The sequence below is a fragment of the Salarias fasciatus genome, chromosome 11 (genome assembly GCF_902148845.1).
Source record: "Salarias fasciatus chromosome 11, fSalaFa1.1, whole genome shotgun sequence".
In the NCBI taxonomy this organism is placed as follows: Eukaryota; Metazoa; Chordata; class Actinopteri; order Blenniiformes; family Blenniidae; genus Salarias; species Salarias fasciatus.
Genome location: NC_043755.1, coordinates 19,749,548 through 19,772,784, shown reverse-complemented (window position 1 = coordinate 19,772,784; position 23,237 = coordinate 19,749,548). Strand labels below are relative to the sequence as shown.

At 48.3% G+C, this 23,237-nt stretch overlaps 2 protein-coding genes across 2 annotated transcripts in view; both read right to left on the bottom strand.

The window, feature by feature from the left end:
- The window catches only part of rspo2 (R-spondin 2), a 61,053-nt gene extending 48,413 nt beyond the window's left edge, over window positions 1–12,640 (bottom strand). The window contains exons 1-2 of the mRNA XM_030103650.1: window positions 12,212–12,640; window positions 11,631–11,953 (exon numbers count right to left, since the gene is read on the bottom strand). Coding sequence (XP_029959510.1) covers window positions 11,631–11,730 — 100 coding nt within the window. The 5' untranslated portion in view covers window positions 11,731–11,953; window positions 12,212–12,640. The remainder of the gene's footprint in view (window positions 1–11,630; window positions 11,954–12,211) is intronic.
- Window positions 12,641–16,131: 3,491 nt separating this feature from the next.
- eif3ea (eukaryotic translation initiation factor 3, subunit E, a) overlaps window positions 16,132–23,237 on the bottom strand; it is a 30,831-nt gene continuing 23,725 nt past the window's right edge. The window contains exons 11-13 of the mRNA XM_030103222.1: window positions 17,907–18,009; window positions 17,411–17,545; window positions 16,132–16,281 (exon numbers count right to left, since the gene is read on the bottom strand). Coding sequence (XP_029959082.1) covers window positions 16,246–16,281; window positions 17,411–17,545; window positions 17,907–18,009 — 274 coding nt within the window. The 3' untranslated portion in view covers window positions 16,132–16,245. The remainder of the gene's footprint in view (window positions 16,282–17,410; window positions 17,546–17,906; window positions 18,010–23,237) is intronic.

Here is a 23,237-nt window from a genome sequence, read left to right as displayed (position 1 = left end):
AGGGATTTTGTCGTTCGCCACGTGCGTTTCATCGGTCACGGGTCTGGAGAGCGGCGGCATCGTCCAAAACGTGCTCGTGTCCCGTCCAGCTCTGAAGAAAAGAGCCGTGGTTCCAGCAGACTTTGTCCATATTTAGCCTGAACTGACACTGTTGGTAGAAGAACTGAGACGCTCCGGAGTGTGAGAACTGCACAATCACCCAAAAGTCTCAGGACTGTTCATCTCTCTCTAAACTGCTATCTGTGATGCATTCAAGTGCTTCTTAACACTGTAGCTGCTCCTGATGGAGGTCATCTTTAGTCGATTCTAAAACCAAGAACACAGCTGGACACTTCGGGTCATCTGTATCCGTCGTGGAGGATTTATAGTGGCTGAAAGTCTCTGATAATGTAGTTTATGTGCTCTTGATCCTGGTTTATGTTAAATAATTATTGGTTATTGCTCCCTTTTCATACAATCCATGACTTCTTTGTTATGATTGGTTTTGTCTTGGCGTTTACACTAATCTAAGAGGGTCTAAGATGTGTGGGCGGAGAAAAAGTGAAGCAGACCAGCGCAGATTAGAACATCAAATGATGTTTTGTGAAGATAATTCCACTCTGGTCCTAATGTCACCTGTTTGATTGTGGAATTTTTAAAGAAAAACTCAGCTTCTCCTTCAATTTGAGAGATTGTAATGGATTGGTGTTTAATCAGATTACTTATGGTCCAAAATAACTGATGTGGATCATTCAACTTTGTCAGTGTCTCAAAAACTGTGAAGTTCAACCTGCGCTGAAGATAAAACAAGAATAAAAAGGGTAGCAGGGTAGCAAAGGAGCTCATTTAGAGTATAGAAAACTGCATATAATGAAGACCGAACTCAAAAGAAAAACAAGAATTTGATGCGTTTTTTGTTAGGAAAACAAAAGTCACCGTTCTCTCTCACTCCAGACCGATCTCCACGTCTGCTGCTGAGTTCTACCTCATTAACCTTTTAACAAGATACAACCTTGCGCCTCCTCCTCACCCGCTGAGGCCGGTGGGGAGATCTGAGGTGATCACCAGGGTCAAAAGTGGAGCGCACCACAGGGGACACATGGCAGAGACCTGGTCTCACTTTCAGACACTGAAAACCCAAAAAGCTCCTAAACATCAAAGCTTCATTCTTTCCCCCCTCCAAGAAAAAAAAAAAAAAAAAAAAAAACTGGGCTGGATCCAATATCGACATCACGTCTTTCACGGGAAAATCCCACAACCTTGCCTGTTTTCTCGCCTCACTGAAGTCTGCTTCTTAGTGTGGAAACGGCAACACCATTATTTGATCTTTCTCTTTTTTTTTTCCTTCAAATGAAGTTGCCATAAGCCAGTGTGTGTGTGTTGTGAACTTGTCATGATTAACAACTGAAGTGCTGACACACACATATATACACACACACACACACACACACACACACACACACAAAGAAGGCTTTAAGCAGAAGTTCATCCGAGGTTTTTCTGTTTGTTTAGACGTTTCCAGCCGCCTCTTCTCTTCCTGCGGCAGGTGCCTGGGTTCCATCTGGCCTCATGTTCTCACACCAGCGCCGAGCTGCACCTGAATGGCTGGCACGGCGCGGGCCTCTTTAACAGGAACCGGCTCGCGCCGGCTCCGGAACGCCCCGCTCGGCCCTCGGGAGGGCACGTTTCATTCCGACGGCTGCCCTCCGGGAGAAACTTGGAATAAACGCTCCCATAAAACAAGAGATGAGTGTGATCCGCCCGAACAGAGCGCATACGTAAAGCAGAATGAATAAAGTTAATTTCCTTTTAGCACAAGCGCTGCGCGCGCTCCTGTGAGGTGGAAGCGTTTTTGCCGCCAAAATAATAAGAGCGGCTGTAATGAAGGTGCGGCAGTGAAAAGGGAAAGGATCGCATCCAAAACCCCTGGGTGGCACCGGGTCGCCCGACGTATCATTACCCGGAGCGGCGGGCAGGGGGGGGCTGTACCTGCCGTGTGCCGACACGCCGCCCTGCAGATCCGGTGGTCGTGTCTTGGCCGCCGTTCCAACAACGCTCCAAAGCGCCGTGGTGCCAACAAGCCAGCCGCAGAAGATGTCTCCTCTTGTCAGGAATAAAAAAAAAAAAAAAAGCCGAGACGTGAGCTTGAATAACCCTTCAACTCTGGCGCTCTTCTTTCCAGGTGGCGGGACGCGGATGCTAGCCAGCGCCGCTCCTCGGCTCGCCGCGTCCGTGCCATCCCGGACGCCATTAGCGGGTAAACACCTAAACTACGCGTGACCCCCGTCCACAGATACCTATTAGTTAAGACTCCCGCCGGTGACAGATGTTTACACAGCTCCGGCCGCCGCTCCTGAGACCTGGCCCCCGGCCAAATAAAATAATATCCAGTTAAGGAGAAGTCAGCCAAGATGTAACACAAGTGCATAACTAGAGGGGGAGAAAAAGAGCAAAGGAATCCCAGAAATGTTAATGGGCTTCTTTTTTTTTTATACTTCTCACCCGAGTATTTGTCTCTACCGCAGTATTGTTTTGTCGTCTGGATCCCAGAGCAAAATCAGCAAGGAGCCCTAATGGAGGGAGGGAAGTCAAAGGTAGTCCATGCAACAGATGGAAAGATCTTTAAAAGCACGTCGGGTTAAAATCTGAACTGATTTCCACCAATATTAGACTTTAGCCGTGTCTTCAGACAGCCTGAGTGAAAGTGAAGATACAAACGAAACGCTTGCGAAAAGTTTCAAAAAGTTCCACCTTTGGGAGATGTTTTCAAAAAGTGACACTTTCAATGGGTCCGATCATTACTGCTGTTTAACAGATGCTGAACAGAAACAGCGGCGATAGTAAAGGTGTGATTGCTCGCCCTGTATTTATCATGTAAAGAACTGAAAAGGACATAGTTACCAGTGTTGCTTATTCCTATTTCCAAAATCCTCCAGAAGGTCACTCAGTTAGTGGATCAATGATGATTAGTATTAGTAATGAATCTGCACTAATCAAGCCACATAGAGACCTTTTTTTTTTTTGCTTTGTTTTTTCAGTTGTAGTTGAACTGCAGAACTTATTTCAGGTCTTCTCTAGTTCTCAAAGCCAGCAGTCCCCTAAATTGGACTGACAAGATATCAGACATATTTAATATACCGAAAGGCTGATTTTGAGAAATGTCTGCAATGTCTGGATCCAAAGTGACTGAAAAATATACATTAAAAAAGAAATAATAATAATCCTACAGGTGGTTTAAGAACTTCAACATACAACAGCACTAATTTTAAGTTTAATCAAAACAATGTATCATTTCCCTACGAGAAACTTGAAGACGTGTTCTTCCCGTCTTGGAGCACTGAAGAGCGAGTCGGCCTCTTCCCGGAGCCGGGCGCTGTTAGAAATCAGGTTTCTCACTGAAGATTCCTCTAAATTCTGAATCTGATGGGCTCATCCTCTGAAACCAGACACACAATATCTGACTGAATAGTTCTGATAGATATTCACATGACCAATCTGCCAACATGTCTGTCAGAGCAATGAATGAAAGGCAGCGGTCAGCGGATCAACGACCTCTCATGTGCTTCTCAGTCAATAGTAAGTTTATTGTTTCCCCTTCCATTTATTTATTTATTTTGGCTGTATTTGGGAATTACCAATTCAGTGAAAGAGTTGAAAACGGCTCCCAAGATGGAACTTGCTCCAACTCCGTCTCTGTGTAGAAGAAAGAAAACGTAACTTTGCTGAAAGAGCTCCTACGCGAACACATCTCCCACGCTAGAAATAATTCTGACAAGAATCTGGAAGTGCTTACAGCAGAAATACGCAAAGTTCCAACAAGAAATCATGATTTCATATTTAAAATCAAAATGAAATATCATTCTTGGAAATATATGTAATTATAAATCACTGAATTCATGGCTTCCTGCATTTAATTGGTTTAAAATAAACAAAGAGCAAAGAGCCAGTGAGCTGCTGAGGGACGCCTACTTCAAATCAACAAACGCGTCTCTTTTTTTAAGCTGACGAACCGGAAGGAGCAGAGAAAGAGTTAATATGCTGACAGCTTGACAACGAGGACGCTAAACAGCCGGCTGCGGTTCGGAAGTGGGCGGAGGCGCTCTCTCATCTCAGAGGTAATTACAAAACGCCGTCAAAGTGAGCGACAGGTATCCGGGGCGCAGGACGGAGGGGGGGGGGGGGGGGGGGGGGGGTTTATCACGCTGGGCTGCTTACATTACAGGACTGGTCTTCGGTCCCGCTGCTCTGCTCTGATAACAGACAGATGCACGTCTCATTCAATCACTCCTCCGCTTCCCTCCGCTCTGCTCTTTCTATTCTGACCTCATAAGTCGACGGTGGATGACCCCCTAAGACCTCTTTAAATCTGACATGCACGCTACGTTGCCCTCACTGTACCCCCCCCCCCCCCCCTGCCCCCCCTTCCTCCCTCCAGTCTCCGCTCTGCCCTCCACTCTCTCCACAAAGACGGAGTCACAGAGACAATGAGCTCAGCATCAAGGCCCAGTAATGACTCCCAGCCCTGCTCCTGATTAAAAACACACCGGGTGCTTCTGCACTCCGCGGGCCGCCGTGAGGCCTTCCCCCCCCCCTCCTCACACCACAGAGCCGGGGCGCTGGGAGATACAGGCTCAGCCTCAACACAGGAAAAAAAAAAAAAAAACAGTGAAGAAATCCAGTGTGAGCATGACACCCTGGACCGTCCGCAGCTCAGTCTCATGATGCTCATTCACTAAATCCAACCAAACTAATCACAGATGCTGCTCACACTCATCTGAAATAATCCATCCGGGGCGGGGCACGCGCTCCCCTTTTTATCACGCTTTCAATTCAGAGTGCGGCGGCTTCGCCTTCAACAAATCGCGATCAACACAGCGAGAAAAGCCCATTTTTATGAAGCATTTAAAGCATATTACAGAGGCAGTAACTCCACGGTGGGTAATGCAGTCAGCAGGCTGCACCACCTTTACCTTCGCTTCTCCACGTCCACGCCAAATTACAGGCGAGCTCCGCGGAGAGGCGCTTTATTGCATCTGACCAGCTCACTTCCTTTCCCATACCAAAGGCAGCGCATGCTGGGCTTTATTTTGATGTGGCGTGTAAGCGTAATTAGAGGTCCCATAAAAGCAGGGACGGGGGGGAACAAGGAGTCCTGTCCATCTGTCGAGTGTTAGGAGGTGGGCACGGGGGTAGCCGGAGTCGCCCCCCGCTTGTTAGAGCCATTCAAACAGGCCCCCGTGCAAGCGACACACTCACGCCGCTGTGTGTGTGTGTGTGTGTGTGTGTTTGTTTCAGCGCACGTCGGTGTGTTTTCTCAAGAGGCCCTACTTCAGTTTCACATTTCCAGGCTTCGCAGATCGATGCGAAGTAGGTACAAGTCAACACGGAGGGGCGCGGTGACACAGCAAACAGCAGACACAGAGCCAGGCTTTCTCCAGAAACACGAGACCTGGAGCCTTGGATCCGGCCGAGGACTTTCAGGTCGTAAAATCTGGTCAGATCCTTGTCACCTTCAAGACAGGTGGAAGTTCTCATTCCCACCTGCCAGGCAGCAGGCTTCATAGACCTGTTCTCCCCTTTTAAGGGAAAGGCAATCTCTCTAAGATATCCTCAAATTGGTTCATCTATTCTTCGATAGCTGTGTCATATCTGCACACTGAGAGGAGAACCTTGTTGATTCCATTCAATTAGGATACAGTCCCTGTTTCAAATGAAAAGAGATCGTTTTTGTGTTTTAATTTCAGAGAGGTTTCACATTTAGCCATGGCACTCCGGAAGCCGCCATTCTTGTTGTTGTTCATCTACTCTCACATGTGCAGAAGAACTATTTTCTCCAGTCATGGTCTGCATGAAGGAGGCGTTTCCCGAAAGTTGCATTTTCAGTGGCTCCGAGCAGCGTTGTCATGTAAACAGACACCCAAAATGCAATGAAAGTTTTCCGTTAACACTTGAAAACTGGGCTTTAATGTACTCTTCAAAAAACAGCCTTGATTGCAGCATAGAGGGAACAGAAAGACTTCATTATTCTAACAAATGTAGTTAGCTACCTACATATCATTGTCAAACAGTGTTTATTCAAAATAAAACATGAAATAAAGCAGCACTGAACTTCATTCCTTAACAAGCTTACTTATGAAAGTAATGTTTTTTAATGACATTTATCAAAAATGGGATGGATGAGAAATAAAAAAGTGGAATACCTTGCCTGTTAAGCATAAATATAATAAGAGCCATAAAAAACTGTGTTCTTACACCATTAATTTGCATAAATGTCACGTTAAACCAATTTGACAGATTTCTGCTACTTTTGGAAGAATCTCACTACTTCTTTTCAGCCTCTAGAGTTTTACCACTTTTTTGCATCTCCTGAACAAAAATAACTTCTCACAGTGTTCGCCTCTTTGTGCCTAATCGTGGAGCTGTCTTTAACCCGCGAAGGGGAAATGGGCCATTTTAACAATTCCCAAGGTAGCATTCATTGAGGAAAAGAAAAAAAAAAAACAAAAAAACACAATGGATGCCTATTGTGTTCACGCCATTACATCTAAACAGCTCTTCGCTGAATTCTTTTAGAGGTGTGTATTAGTAATGTGAGAGGTAAGCAGTCTGGAAGTGCATTTTGGTGCACGCCTGAGGGGCTCCATCTCCGGCTCTGGGCAGCTCTCCTACCTGTGAAGCACTGCTATGACTCATTTATAGAGAAAAAAAAAAAAAAAAAAGGAGAAAAAAAACCTCCTTTTGTGTTGTTGTTTTATGTGTGGCACTTCGAAATGATTCCCAACATTAGAATCTTTACGGCCCAATAAACTTGAGAGAATCGGACCAAATTGGCTGGTCATATTTGGTAGCTTTATAAGGAAACGTATTAAGGTGTAATTGCTGCGGGGGAGTGTGCGGCGGAGGCGGCGGCCATAGGTGAGGGCTGCACTCCTGAGGGACACTGCCGTTTTTGTCCTGCTGCTCGGGAGTTTCCGATCAGCGTGAGGAAATATGGAGTGTATTACAAGATTCTTTTTTTTTTTTTTTTTTTTTAATATATAATAAGTTCATTTTATTTCACGTTTCCGAAAAAATGAACTTTTACAGTGTGGTAAAACGTGGCCTGAAATGAAAACATCTGTTTGGCATTTAGCTTTGCCAGCACATGGGATCCTCTGATGACAATGATTGAGGGTGGAAGAGAAGATCCCCTCGTGTATTTCCCAAACTCAATACACACATACACACACACACACACACACACATCCCCATACTGAAAAATGTAGAGAAAGAATGAACGTTTTTCTCGCTGCGATGTGATAAATGTGCAGAAGTGCTACAGAACAAGCTTTCTCATCACTGGGAAAGGAATATCCTGCAACACCCAGGAGGCTGATGAATGACTTCTTCTCCCATCGCCCTGCCTCACACCTCCTGCATAAAACACACGGGGTAAAAGATCACCCGGATACATTTATTCATATGGATTACCTGGACTTTTCACAAAGGGAGAACAATAAAACGGTGAAACGGATCATCCTATTTTGTCACATGGTGTCACTAAAGAATTTTCTCTGAAGAAAGTTCATGCCACTGCATGTTTTTCCCCTCTCTCCGGGTGTTTTTTTTTTTTTTCTTCCCGGCAGTGTAGCGTGGCACGAGCGCACTGAGGAGCCTTTCTCCGGCTTCACCTGATACCGCTGTGACTGCGAGCCGGAGCCGCGCTCACAGGCCGGGATCGACGCGCCGGTCGAACAACGGGCTAGTCTTTCCACGGGGTTCGGAGGCCGGGTCAGACTAATGTGATTTATCAATACGGCGCATGAGTGGATCATTGTCCTTGATGGCCACAATAACTCGCCGGGACGGGATTGGCTGAGAGGCTGTGGGTGTGTGAAGGTGAGGCCGGCGTTGGTCTTTTTTTTTTTTTTTTTTTGGGACCTGATGGCTTGATGGCGAGCGGGAAACGTGCACCTGCACTGCGTCTGTGTATCTCACACTGATTTACGCTCGTGGAAGCTTGGCCAATGCGGCCTGGGAGAGAAAAGACAGAGCTCTGTTCCTTGACGCCGGAGCTCGGGCTCAGGTCAGGACTCGGCTCGCTGTAATCCCTCTCAGGTGATGCTGTTCACATTCAGCCCTTTCCAGCTGATCTGCTTAAATATGCCTTCCTCTTCCCCCGAAAAGCCCCCCCCACCCCCTCCTCTCCACCAGCAGAACCTCTGAGGACGGTGAGAAAGCAGCGGAGGACAGTGTCCGCATCGAATCTGGTACACGCACATATTCTGTTTTTAAACTTGGAGGAAGAAGAAGGATTCTGGGTGCCGGGCTCAGACAGCACCTGGATTAGCGTGGCATCATGTGAAGAATAAAGAGGCCTTGCTAACAGCCGTGCCATCTGCTGGGCCTCTTTTTTTTCTTTTTTTTTTTTTTTTTTCCTCCAGCTTTTTTCCGAAAGGCAAGAGTGGCAAGGCTGGTTTGAAAGCAGCTTCTTGGAGCGCTCCCTCTCATCCCCCTTAGGCACTTAATCAACATATTATATTGCGCCGGAGCGCCGGGTTCCAACATTAACACTTACACCCACAAACCTGGGAGCTTTGTGAGAGCTTTCAAACACACACAGGCCCCATTTCCAGAGCTTAGAAAGGGAGGCCACAATGCCTGAGTGGCTTAACTGCATCCAAAGATGCAATACTTTTTTACATCTATACAGCCAAGAGCTGCACACACTCACAAACAGTTCCCAAATTGTGCTGCTTTTCTTTTTTTTTCTGAGCTACAAAAGCGAAGTGAAGGAGAGTCAGACACCTTCTGCACACTCCTGGCGGGATCCTTCGCTGTGAGATGGACCGGTTGGGCCGCGAATCGCGACTCCCGTTCCGTGGATTTTCTGGCATCGGAGACATGCCAGCAAAGCGCTCTGGTCGCTTCGTCCGTCACCTGCGGTTCAGAAGGCATCTCTGACTTCAGCACCTCCGCCCTGCTTTTGTGTCCTCCAGAAAACATCTGGGAACGCCGTCGAGTAACAGATTACACAGCTGAATATGATCCGAAACACGCCGCGGCCCGCTGGGAATCCAGACTGGGGGGGGGGGGGGGGGGGGGGGGGTTCTGGGGTGGATGAGGAAGGGGTTAACGGTATCACATGGCAACTTTTCACCACTCCGCTCTGCCATTACCTATTCATTACCTGTTTAAACGGCTTAGGGCCCCACTGTGCATCTCTGTTCCTTCAGGCAGCACTCGGTACTCCGGCCTGATTTTTATGTAGTCAGCAGGTGGCATCATTAGCCAGAGAATAAAAATGAAAAGTAATACCCTTGTGTCTAGCTATGATATCATAGCAGGGCTCATTGGCATCATTTTCCTCTCTCCAGTGGGCAGGATGGGGGCTAAGGAGGTGTAAATTTAATATGTTTTGTCATCTGTTTTACATTTATAAAAGGTATATGTACCAGTGCCCCAGCCAAACAGGAGGCCGGGTCACGCCATGCGGTGTGTGTGGGTCCGTGTGTGTATGTGTGAGGCCAGGCAAGACAAGATCAGCCCGGAAAAACCGCACGGAGATCCTGATCTTGGCGGCGCCCAGAGCGGTACGTAACGGCTGCTTTTTACGCCTCGGCGTCCGCTGACCCTGCTGGCATCTCCATCCCTGACGCGGCTTTGCGCAGGCTGCCTATCAATGGCAAAAAAAAACTCAATCCAGTCCACGGATATTGAAAGAAAAAAAGAACAGAAGAAGAAAATATTTGTTAAATTATGCAGGATATGTTTGGTTACGCATGAAGGGGCTCCGCCTGGGGAGAGGAGCGAGTTGGAAACGTGTCTGGGTCTCAACACTCCTGAACGGTTTGGATAGCTCCCCGCGCATGCCAGACAGGCTGTATATAAAGCTGTCATAGGAACCTTGAGGGCTAGAAAAATATTCAAGCATTTCTGGGCCTATTGGACAATGATCTCTTACACATGCTTCTTTCAATATAACCGTGATAAATAAAGGAAGGAAGCAAATACCAAAAGGTTGGCCGCCTGCCACTGCCTGCTTAGAATGGCACTTTTGGCCTAAAGTGCTATTTCCCCTCAACCCCTGCAAACGCACACACGCACACACACACGCTGAACCATACTGTAAAGGCAAAGACCTGGACATATTTGCATGGGATTAGTTTGGCAAGTGTAACATTGGTTCTGAGAGCTGGCGGCAACAATGTGTGGCTTATAATACTTCAGCCTAAAGCTGCTCTCCAGGTCAAATGTGTAAGTTAACCTTTTGATCTCATCCTCACTGGCTAGGCCACCAACACCACCCCCTACCTCTTCCCTCCAGCTCAAACACACACACACACACACACACACACACACACACAACAAAGATGAAGAAGCACCTAAACCATGTGCAGACTGCATTCTCTGCTTGACCATACAACAAACCCCTGCAGATTCAAGCCAGAGAAAAGATAGCTCACGCAGAGAAAACGACACCGTATCTCCTGCGCGCTATCTGAGATCACACAGTGCACAGGCAGAGGAACACACGGAGGGGCTGAGAAACGTGTGTGTGCCAGTACCCCGCAGTGATTGCCTGATTATTTGCAGATGGGCAGCGGAGGGCTTGTGGAGGTTCCCCCTGGCACGCAGCGCATATGATTAAATCTGTGATTGCCTTACAATTTACAAGGCCCCCACAACACTACCAACCCCTCTGTCTTGACTTTAAATGAGTTTTTTTTTTTTCCTACTGTACCGTGCTGCTGCTGCTGCCGCCGCCTCCGGACGCGGGGTCGTCGGCCGCTGCGTGATCACAAACGTGCGCAATTTAGGGAGCGAATAAATCTCCCCGCGCTCGCGGGTATCTGTGGTGCGCGGTGTTATGTCACAGGTCTGAGAATGGCTCCGCGGGGGCCACTTCCCTAATCCGACTGTCTCCTTCATTCATTCAGAGCATGGAGTAGTATTTACAAAGGGGCTGATCCCCGCCTCGACCCCCTGCGCCTCCGCTCGCCGATTGTTCCTCCGGAGTTTCCTTCCAAGGGTTCAAAGTTGGTTATGAGATCAATTAAAAGCAGATTAGGAGGTTTTGGAGTGGACACGTCCGATTCATAAATCTGGGGACGGAGATTCTGAACCCAGTCAGCAAATGACTTCCCTCCCATGAGTCGACTTGTACTTTTTTTTTCTTTTTTTTTTTTTGACAACTTCACGCGTAAATAACGTGTAGGCTCCTTTGTTGGGGGCGCGCAGCCCCGGGAAGTGGCGTTAATAGCCCCGCCGGACTGTGCGCCGTAAACACGACCAGCCAGTCCACAGACGCAACTTTTAATTAAAGCCTGCTAGTTTGGGATGAGACGCGCGGTCAACTTTGCGCATCTTCCACGCAGTGCTCGCGGACTCTGAATGGATGTCGCGTGCAGTGGAAAAATTGCTCTTTCTGGAGGTGCGCGAGCATCAGATAGTGGAAAAATTAAACTGCAGTCTAGATTTTGTTTTGTTTGGACAACTGGAAGACTCGCGAGTCTTTATAAGAAGATCAAACTTTCACCTGCGAGCTTTATAAGATCCAAGTTTTCGGACTTTTCCACTGACTTTTTGCGCACGTTTAACTCGCGCGCTCCTCACCCATCAGTGAAAAAGTCGCTGGTCCTGAAGACCCGCGGGCTCCGGCCGCCTCTTACCTCTTTTGCTTCTCCTCCAGCGTTGCGACGGCGCCTGACAGTGGCTGTACTCCATACAGTTCAATACGATCAGGGCAAAGGAGAAGAGTCGAAACTGCATCTGGACGGCGGGCTGTTGTTCGGACTCCAGTAAAAACGCTCAAGCGGGGCTCGGGATGGATTCTCTGACTTTGCGACGTCCTCCTCCAGTTCCTCTAGCCGGTCCTCCAACGTGTCAAACATCAGACGGGATGCGACGGGGTATCACGTCGCCGACAGGAATCATTTTCTGGTGCGCGCTGATCCTTCCACTCACTTAAAGTGTCCGTTTCTTTTTGGGTGCGCTGCGGGGAGAGTGACGGGGGGAGGAAAAAAAAAAAGGAGGTTAAGACTGAAAAGAAAACCAACACCTTCTGAAACAGTGATGAGCGAGGATGGAATGAGAGGTGAGTCTGAATAAAGGAGCCTCTGTGTGTTAATGTGTTGGGACAATCGCAAAAAAATGCAATGCGTACTGCTCACGCGCTCCACTTTCAAAGAAAGAGGGGGAAAAAAGGAGAGTAAAAACGTGCCAAAAGCACTCCGTGGGGATGTTTGTATACCTTGAGCTTGAGAGTAATTCCGCCCTGGTTCACTTTTAGGTTCCCTCTGTGTGCAAGTGCGGCTGGAGGACGTGCAGCATCCCTCTCTGTGCGCGTGAGAAACTTGTGTCTCCAGAAGAGAACAGAGGTCCGAGGAGGAGGAAAAAAGGTGGTAGCGGTGAAGGGAGGGGGATTTCCTTTCCTCCTCTCTGTTTTAAAAAAAGAAGCCTGGATTCCGTTTACCTGCGTGTCCTCACTCCAGATCCTCGTCCTGTGAAAGTCGCAGAAACAAACTCACATGTGTCGCTCGCCAGAAAAGCGGAAAATGAGAGCAGCCGGCGAGCGGGTCTGCCTTTTTGCGCGCACAGCTGAGGAGGAGCGCTGGCTGACTCCCGACTGGTCCTGATGCTTGCTGCTCCTTTTGCTCATATAGAGCCGTGTCGCTGTCACGTGTGGATGCCTCCAGTTGTGAGTTTCTCCCTATTTAAGATTTTGAAGATGACATTTCGTCTAATCCCCCCCCCCCCCCCCCCCCCCCCCCCTCCCCATCCTCCTGCGCGCACTCAACCACACTGACCAGCGCGAGGTTGCCTCTGGGTCCTAGCGAGCGTGAAAAAGATGAAACATCATAGCAAATAAGTTAATGAAGACCTCTTTAGGGGGAATGGGTTCCGGCTAGTAAATTTAACTGCCTTTATACTTTGAATACTGAATGAAGGATCCGTATCAGCCCCAATTACGCACGCTCTAAAAAAGACTTTCCAATGAAAGCGCAACGACCCTTTCAGCTGAAGATGAAAAAGTGGTTCGTGTAATTACTACACAGGCAATATAGTTACCATTTCAGGTCAGTATTCGTTCCTATTCGACAATTATTGGTTCGCCACTTTCAAAAGAGGGGGAAAAAAGCGATTATCTCCACTGCGTGTAACGACACGGGGTCTGCAAGTGAAGCATCATCCCGCAAAATCTCAATACACTGGTTTAGTGTCGATGTGGAGCATGAATAAATCGTGGTGTTTTCTAATTCACTCCTCATATCCAGGGGATTTTTAAAGTCCATTCATTCATTCACACGGTGACCCCTGTGACCTCGGTGGAGGGGAGTCATCTGCAGCCAGAGCCTTCTCTACCGCGTTGGGGGGGGGGGGAGAGGAGACGCACGCGTGGCTGGCTGGCTGGCTCTCATCCACTTTACCCCTGTGACATTCAGACGCCTGGCAGCTCGTCAGGACGCCCGATCCGAGCAGAACATCTTTACATGTGAGTTATGAAACAGCGTGGAAGTGGTTTTAGTGGACAGAGAGGAGAGGAGGGGAGCGACAAGCGACCGAGCCCCAACTACAGACGAGCAGAAGTGGGCATTTCTCACCTCCTGGAATCCCAAGATGTGAATGCTCTACCCCCTTCAGCCACTAGGTGTGGCACTTAATCTTTTATTTATTTCAGGGAATTATTGCCACCTTCCACACTGGGATTCTACAAGTGCGAGGTCAAAAGAGAGAGAGAGAAAAAAGGACCATAAAGAAAAATATACCAGTAAAATGCAGCCATGAACAGAAGTGGCAGCCCCATGATTAAGGGGGATTTAAAGCTGTGTGTGGCTGCCCTGCTGAGCTCACACACACACACACACAGACACATACATCCTATCCTGGTATAACAAGTTTTCATACAGACTGAATTTATACTGTTTAACAGCAGAGAATCCAGCTTCTGGCAATAAAACACACACTCAAGTCCAAGTTTCCATCTCGTCACCGGAAGTGAAAAAAAGAAACACGTGTGGGAGGAAAACTTATGGACCAAAAAAAAAAAAAAAAAAAAGCCCTAAAAGCTGACCAAAGCCTATAGTGACCTTTGTCCTGCCTTTGTTTATTTATTTATCCGGGGAGCAGCGGCAGACACGGCGGCGAGCCGCAGGCAGTGCCGCTGGTTTGGATTCTGCTCTAAAACAACACAGTTAAAGGTGGATGTGATAATTTAGGCCCCCGGACACTTTTATTTTCATGATGTGTCACTGAGAGGGAGGGGGCAGGTAAACCAATCACTTTATCCTCCCCATCCTTCCTCCTCCTCCTCCTCCTCCTCAATGCAGTGCACAGTGAGGTGACGTCAGCATTTGGATGGCCTGGCTCCGAGCCCTCAGCGCCATAACGGCAATGAGAGGAGCTGCCGGAGCACCCTGCACATCCCAGACCATGTCTTCACGGTGGCTTGAGAAAAAAGAAAAAAAAAAAAAGAGAGAAACACACACACACAATACAGAGAAAGCCACAGTGGTCATCCTAAAGTCAGAATCCCCCAAATGTCAAGGGCAGGATGAGAGTGAGGCAAACTGAGAAAGTTCAAGCCACATTTTGCAGCAACTCTCTGTTTTTGGCTCCAAAAGGAAAGAGGGAAAACTCCAATATCCTAAAATAATCTGACATGGCATTCGCCAATAAAATCTCAAACACTGAAGTCCACATGTACGAACTAAAGGGTTTTATGCTCACTGTGACTCTGGAGGTGTCCACCGCTTCATCAGGGTCCCGCATCAATAAACGGAGTTTTAAGTTACTCGATTTGCAGACTTGTTAATATGAAATAAGCTGTGCGTGCTCAGGGGCCCGCGGCGGGATTCAAACCAGCAAACTTCAGTTGGTAACTTCATCTGTCTAACCTTTATCCAGCTTCTTGTGTTCAGACAGAAATATCGGTTGTCCAGTGCTCAGAAAATGAGTTTGGCTCTTCCCGGTCCGTGATTGGATTATGTGTGATGTTTTTTGTGACTGAATCAGAAAAGTAATTCAATTTAATCAAAATAGGCGCGCGCGCGCACACACACACACACACATACACACACACACAAACTCCAACAAATTGGCTGATTCATCGACGGATAATCTATGCTGTTCTTGTGAAGATGACAAAGCTCGGCGGCAGCTAGAAGTGACTCCATCCACTGAAAAACCCAACGTGCACATTAGAGCCAAGCAGCTGGCGTCCCGTCCCTCCGTCCTGAAACACGGAGGAACACGGCTTCTGTCCATCCCGTCTCTGGTCGCAGTGTCACAATATCTGGCTGTGGCCGAGTCTATTTAAAAACCGGCGCGGATAAATAAGTCGGGACGTGCCGTATACTTTGGGAAGCCACCGAGAAAGCAGGTTTTCATATTTCACCTCTGTTGTACACAGCGCGCTCCTGTTTATCAACCGGGCTGCTCGGTGACGCACTCTGGAAAAAAGAAAGAGCAGGAAAGCGCCTATTATTGGTCTGAGCCGCTTCTTCTCTGGATGGAAATGTTATGTCGCACACCAACACACAGGTGATGAAGTGTCCTTTGAACTCAAACCAGACTTTTGATTCGCCCTCACGAAGCAGGTGTATTTCAGATTAGATCCTCGTTTGGTGGTTAAATCCGAGCAAATTAGAAGGCAAAATAAGGGATGAAAGCCTGTTTGCGCACAACTGCAATAAAGCAGGGAGGCAGAGGAGGAGGGAGAGTCCAACGACTGAGTTATGAGAGGGTCGGGAGCGCGGAGGAGCGGGGGTGGAGCGGGACATTAAAAAGATTGTGTCCGTCTGGCTAATGGTTCTTTATGGCTCCCGCATGTCGTCCGACGGGCGGGATGACTGGCAGCGAGTGTGTGACCGCCGGTAACTGTACATCACCTCCGCCTGGCCCCCGCCGGCTGACGTCCCACTCAGCGAGACGGCCTGCCACGCTGAGGCCGACCGCCGAAACGCCATAAAACCGACAGACTAAACAGCCATTCATCACTACAGCGGCACACAGGAGCCGCATCGCGCCCGGCGGCGGCCCGGACCGTCCCCGCGCGGTGACTCAGTGTGCACATTAAAACTTCATCAAGTATTACCCGTATGAAACGGCCCCGCCGCTCAAACCTCAGCCGCCATTTGTGACGTCCAGAAATAAGGCAATCACGGGTGAAAATGGTTTTCTTGGTCACTTTTATTGAACGGGTGATGACTCCAACCGAGTGCGGAGCGAGCGCCGTGCTCCATGAGAGACAAGTGTGGAAAAGGAGAGCCGTCGACGCTGCCGCTGTTAAAACACGGAGTCCTGACCTGCCCAGTTCGGCGTCTGCAAAGAGAAAGCATGAAGAAAACATCGGAATTATTCCGTGTCCGGATCGCTGGGACCGATCAAAACAAAACATTTTGGGTCGCTTATTGTGGGAAATGTGAAAAGAGAGAGAGAGAGAAAAAAAAAAAAAAGTCACGCACATGTGCAAGCAGTTAGACGCTGACGTTTCGCCGTGTCGGGAGTGTGTGATGTGTGTGTTCTGCTGGTGAGCGCTGGGTGGTTTGCGAGAGCTGACAGGGACCCTGAGCAGGCGGCCCAGATGGCAGCCAGTAAATGTTCTCTATATGTAAGTGATTTGTAGCCTTGAGGACGGTAGGATGTAGCGGCGCTCCGTGAGCCGCTCTGCTGCCTCTTTTGTCTAATTACAAAAACTCCTTAACGAGAGGGGCCTTCGCCGCTTTTACAGGGCCGCGGTAGACGCTCAAACAATGGGGAGGAGCGCGGCGACGGAGCACATCAAAAGACACTGGAGCGCCGCGCAGTTAAAACGGCGGACATTTAAAACGTGGCCGGTTGTGACGGCGCGGCCCTGGAAGCTCTTGGGTGTCGGGCGGGGCCTCGCGCCCATCAATCTGCTCCGACGTGTGTCAAATCTTCAAGGATGAGGCAGCGGGGTCTGAGTGCTTTATTATGACAGTCTGCGGAGCGGCCCGCATTCCAGGACTACGCACAGGGTCAACATCAAAACACAGGCTGACGGGGGATGGCTGGACCCCGAGCCAGACATCTGCAGCGGGTCCTAAAGTGCAGGGAAGTCCGGGCTCTGAGTAATGCTCGCCAAAACGCCGGCGTGAGGGGGTCCACCTTATTTACTCTGCCGCGCTGACTCACCCGGCTCGGGCCCCGTTTTACGGCTGTTTGGACTCTACCTTGTCATTAGGGCTTTGAAGAGCAATGGAGGGATGAAAGCATCGCCTCTGTTAAACTTGCTCTTACTGGCTTATTTCGTGTAAAGAGAGCTTTTGTTGATGGTTGTTCATCAACATTCTTTGGCCTTGTTCTCCTGCGCCGCTGGCTGGAGGTGCTTTGAAGCGCCTGGAGTTTGTGCTGACCTTCTTTCTCTTGGATCGCGCCGAGGAGCCGCTGATGATGTGCGTTCTGTTTGTACAGGACGTGCGTTGCTCACCTCGTTTCGGTTGCTGTGGGCCTGCTTCTTCTCAATGTTCATGGCCAGCAGTTGGCTGCGGAACGAGAGGCTCTTGGTCTTCTCAATCACCTGCTGGTAAGGTGATATGGCGTTGTTCCCCATGACCACATGGCCCTACAGACACGGGGGGGGGGGGGGGGGGGGGGGGGATGAAAATGGACAACAGGCGCAGAACAACGCCAATCAGCCAATGGCGTTATGTCTCGCAGACACACCACTCGACAGACACCAACCAGGAGCCGCTCAGATCCCGTTCAGTTCTACTGTAAAGCACGTCCACGTAATTCTATGTCATTCTGGAGGTCTGGGCTGTGATTTGCTGATTACAGAGAGCTGTTGGGATGCCGATTCCGAAACATGCAGCTTCCACACAAAGCCTCACGAAGAGTCTGTGGAAGAAGCTTCGGTGGCGTAGAAACGTCCTGCCATCAAACCGTGTTCAGAGCTGACTGTAAAAGACGGCGGGAGTCCTCACCAGCTTGGAGTCGATCTTGGCGTCCAGTCTGGCGTTGCGGATGAGGTTGACGATCCACCTCTCGGCTTCCTCGGGAGTCATGTTCAGTTTGTCGGCCAGCATGCTGCGATTAAACACAAAGAGCAGAACAGGAGGGTTTTATACAGACCGCAAGAGAAACACAGTAAAATAAAATAAAAAAATCACTGCAGAGCGAGTCGTCAGACTGGAGACGCCTTCGCTGAAGCATCAGACGCAGAATCACACAACGGCTCCTCCCCCTCCCACCTGCATGGGTATGAACAACAAAACCCGGAGCAGAACCTGCAAACGAAGCTTCTGCTGTGTATCAGAGACCCGAGTCTCAGCCACAGCGGCGGCTGGTGAAGCCTTCCTCCACCTGGTTTTCATGTCAGTGATGCTAATCGGAGCGAGTTTACGGTCAAAGTGTTTACAGCTGAATTTGTACAACATTCATCACAAGTAATACATCTTTTAAAGAGTAAAACCAGATTAGCTCCCTCACTATTACGAGTGCAAATTAAAACACAAAGAGAACAATTAAATTAAGCAGCCGCCTGTGCTGATTCATGCATGAAATATTTAAGCGTTCCAAAACGATTCTTCATCCTCCTTGCAGGATGATGAATGGGGGAACATTAGTTGCCAAATGACTAGTTACTATTTCCATTTCATAATTTTAATAAATGGTCAACGCATTGTGCCGGGGGCAAGAAAGAGCACACCCCCAAAACACACTCCTAATGGTGCTGTGCTAATGGGAGCTTGATTTACAGACTTGTGGGCATTAGTCAATTAGGAGTGTGTGGACGGCCCCATGCTGAGCCTCTGCGGTTCCTCCAGCTTTCGTTTCTGTCTGGGACGCGCGCTCCTCTCACCTGGCAGCTTCAGCTGGCCGCGCACGGCCGAGGTGGCTCTTTGATACGGGCGGACGCGGATGCGTCACGGCGGCACGAGGGTGGCAGCCGTTCTTTGATCCAAACCTTTCTCCCTGCTGCAGCTGGTTTCCCTTGTGGCTTAGAAAATAACAAGACCTCCCCCCCCACCCCCCCACCCCCACTGCTTCCTGCCCTCTTCCTCCTGTCTGACCCCCACCACCCTCAAGCTCCTGACACATTTCATATAAGGGCCCCAATAAATATCCCCAGAATCCACAGAAACCGCACTATTTTTCTCAAGAGCCTCAGTGCCATGCTGCCACTGCAGAGAGGAAAAAAACCAAACCCTGGCACCGAAACGGAAGCTCTTCAGGGTTTTGTGTGTTAGCACAAAAAAACACACACAACCTGAGGTTACAACGCCTGTATAAAAACAGTTTACTCCACTAATTATCACTTCCTGATCCATTAATCACTTTTTTTTTTGTGAAAGTCCTTGGGTGAGTAAGCTCGAATCTGCTCAAACCACACGACTTCTCACGCCACGGCTCTGCAAACAGATCCCACCACTATTACCGATTTCGGCTGTCGCTCTCAGGGGCTTATTTAACGCATTCTTTTAGCGAGGAGTCATCTTATTCGGGATTTGCGATATGTCTGTATTACCTCCAGGCTCGAGCAGGATGATAAAAAAAGGTTACCACTTTCTAAACCCACGAATGTTGGTCGAATTGGTGGCAAAACCACATGAAGAGGGCGAGCGCGATGAAGTCAGCGTCTGGATGGGGCATTAAGAGCGTAAACAACAAATAAAAAAAGAATTACCTCAGTGTAACGAGGGAAACGGGGCTCGGTCTCCCGGTGACAGCGCACATCCCTCAACACTTTCGCCAAACTGACGCGGGGAAGGAGATGGATAACGACGTCGACAAAAAAAAAAAGCAACAGTGGTGAGAAGATCCGTGAGGACCCGCGTTCGCCCAGAGGAGGGGAAAAAAAAAACAAAAAAAAAAAAAAACGGATGAACCTGTCACAAAAACCCTGCAACGCTAACTGAGCTCCGCGAGACAGCTGATTACACTTCAGCCCATCAAAACCGGCGGAAAATGATGCATGACAACAAAATTGCTATTCGGGACCATTATTGGGAACCTAACAAGTTTGGAAAAGTGTTGGCTGCTTAATGACGCAAGTTCAGGTCGTGATGGATACCACATGTCCGGGATCGCACTGTGACAACGCGAACGTGGAGGAGTTCACTCCGAGAGACCAGCAACTCGCTGAGGCAGAGCAAATGATTCAGGGACGAGCAGTTAGAATCCGCTCCGACTCATTGATACTTAATGAAGTGGAGATTGGGATTTGATGATATATTAATAATCAAGAGAATTCAACTCAGGCTGAGGAGGGACTCTTCGTCGTTGCTGCGGACGGTTCTAAATCACATTAACAGGTTTTCACTGAGGTGCAGCTAAAGTTCAATTTGGTGAACTTATTTACGTGCTTCACTACTTTCTGGAGGTTTACAGTGTAACTATATCTTTGGTGCAACAGCTGTGATATAGTTCGATCTTTTCTGGTGGCACGTTGTTGCAGTGGTTCGCACCGCGGCCTGAAAGTTGTTTGAGGCTTGAACTGACCGACCAACGGGGCCTTTCTGTGTGGGTTTTGGCTTCCTTGGTATGTAATCTAATTGGTGTTACATCTGAGTGTGTGGACTGAAATAAAGACCGATCTGACTCCCGCTGTAACGATGCTCCCAGAAGCACGTGGCTTCAACATCTCAAGTACCTCAAACGCCAACAGCGCTTGGCGAATACTCACTAAGTCATACTTCTTGACATCGAGAAACCCACTCCTCTTATTTACCTTACAATCAAGTCATTTGAATGAAATTTGTTATCAGTTCCAATTTAGCCCCAGTGATTAAGTGTTTGCTGCACAGGGGTATTGTGGGTGTTTTCTTTGACAATTCACTAAAGTGGGGGCACATGTCAGTCAAGTCCAGGTCAGATACGGTGATCAAAACAAACATGATCTGGTTTCCTCGCCGGGGACTCGGAGTAACCCCTAACCCCTCGCAACCTGCTCCGTGCAGCGTAACGCAGGAACGCAGAGCGCCCCAAAAGGCCCAAGGCCCCAGCCTGCACCAGCCAAAGCCCTCTAATCTAATTTATAAAATAAAGTCTGGCAATGTTTTCCTCCCAGGAAGCACATTTGTATATCAGAGCAGGTTTACTTTATCTTATTGTCTCTAAGAAAGTTGTTTAACGGCTAGGCCGACTAAGACCCCAGAGAGGGGGAAGAGAGAGAGAGAGGGGGGGACGGGACGGGTCGGACTCAGACAACCTCCACTATTGACATCCTTTGGCCCTAAAGCCAAGCAGACAGCCTCCATGGCTGGTTTTACTTTACACAAGCATGATCCTGTTCCTTGGGGGAGAGGGATCACTTTCATTTCGACCCCTCACTCACTCTGGCTCCTCAGCTTTTCGACTTCAGGCTAAGGGACTCCTGTGAGTCTCAATACCAACCTCACACTTGGAGAGAGGGGTCAGGCATTGGGGTCTAACTCGGTTAGAGCAGAGAGAGAGAGAGAGAGAAAGGAGGAAAGGGGGATTCTTCTCTAAAGTAGTCCCCTTCTTAACGTGGCTGGCCCAAAATGAAGGCATTGTTAAACACTAACATATGATAGTGTTTGGGAGACTCCAAGTCATTTGGAGCAGCCTCGCCTTCGGCTTGGGGTAAAATTGATTTTTCGGGGAAACCGAAATGATTGTGTGGTCGTTTTAATGACTCAATTGTGAGGTGGAAAGATCTTCAGTGTTACATCCAAATACACAAGACGCTCCTTCCAGCTGCCAGGGAGCTGTTGTGTACAAACACAGCGAGCGATGTGGAGGGAAGGGGAGAACAAGAAGAAGAAGAAGAAGAAGAAGAAGAAGAAGAAAAAAGCAAATGATCACGTCTCAAGTGTTTACTGCAAATGTCAAAGGACAAGTGTGCATGTGAGGTCAGAGCAGGGTTGCACCGCTCAAACTCTTGTGGACGGACTAAGGAAATAAACCTTGTAAATCAAACAGGGAAAACAAAGCTAAATTGGAAACACATACGCACACTCAGGACATTGAAAAGTCTAGACAAAAGGGTGTGTGTGTGTTTGTGCATGTGTGTGTGGGAAATTACAAGTGGTGCAAGCTGGATCAAAAATAATTCCACTGCCTACAGAATGTTTTGCATAAGGCTTTATTGCATAAAATAACTAAATTAAGCCAGCTTCTGGTCGACTTTTGCGTCCCAGCTGTGGGCAAACGGCGGGCTAAATATCTGCGAAACCGTCATGGCCGCCAGCGGTAAGAAATGTCCTCATTAAAAACAGCCATCAAATTCATTTTGAGTCCACGCTTGGGTGCAGCAGAGCTTCTGGGGAGAGGCCGAAATGAATTGGAAGTTGGGTGCCTATCAAAAATAGACCGGCCGTATGAATCAGCATCCCCACTCCGCAGAAAAAATAAACACGGAAATTCCTATAAAAAAGGTCGTTATTTGTGTTCCCGGTTAAAAAAAAAAAAAAAAAAAAAACCTCAAGGAGCAGGACATGGAAAAAAGGTGAAAAGGGGAGAAATCGCTGTTCGACTTCCTCCTTCAGTGTTGCCACTAACCTTTGTGGTCCTTAACAAGTAAATGGATCCAATTGCAGTAAGTCTGCCAAAAAGTACCAGGACTCCTAATCAATTCCAGACAATCTGCAATTGGAGATTTCGACAGGGCCCGATCAGGTTCCACAGTTCAACCTTGACTACAGACCTCCACGGCTCTACACAACACCCAATGCAATCATTTTCGTGTCAACAGACGTAATTCACTCCCTGTTTTTACCGAGCATCGTGTGTTTGTGGATGATGTTTAGAGTCCAGCGGGGCAGTATTGTTCTTCTTGAAAGAATGACAAATTTGTTCAGTAAATTGGTCGGAGCTACGATGAAAAAACCAAACGGTTTCAGTCAGAGCTATGGTCTACGAGGGTGAATTCTCCACCTTTGGGCAGTTAGTCATAAAACCTCTTTTAATTAAACATAATTACAATGTTTGTCCCCTCTCTCGCCACTAACGCTCAATATATTCAGCAGTCAGTTAAGTTCTTGGTTGTGGGGATGCATCCAAAGTCCTTTTTTTTTTTTTTTTTTAAATCAACCTAAGTAAACTGAACACGAAACCCTCAGACCTGAAGGAACCCTTCGACCTCCGTTTACCCTCAGAACAGAGGAGCTGAAATAATTTTGTGTGCCGAAGCAGCTGGAAACGTCTAAAGCCGTCTAAACCCTGACCTCTTCCTGGGAGCGAACTGTCGGCTCGCTGGCCTCAGACAGGTGGTCCGCAAAGTTTAGCAAGCAGAGCAACCTGCGGGGACCTGGAAGCAATTAAACCTCATAATACTTAATCCCCGAGATGTG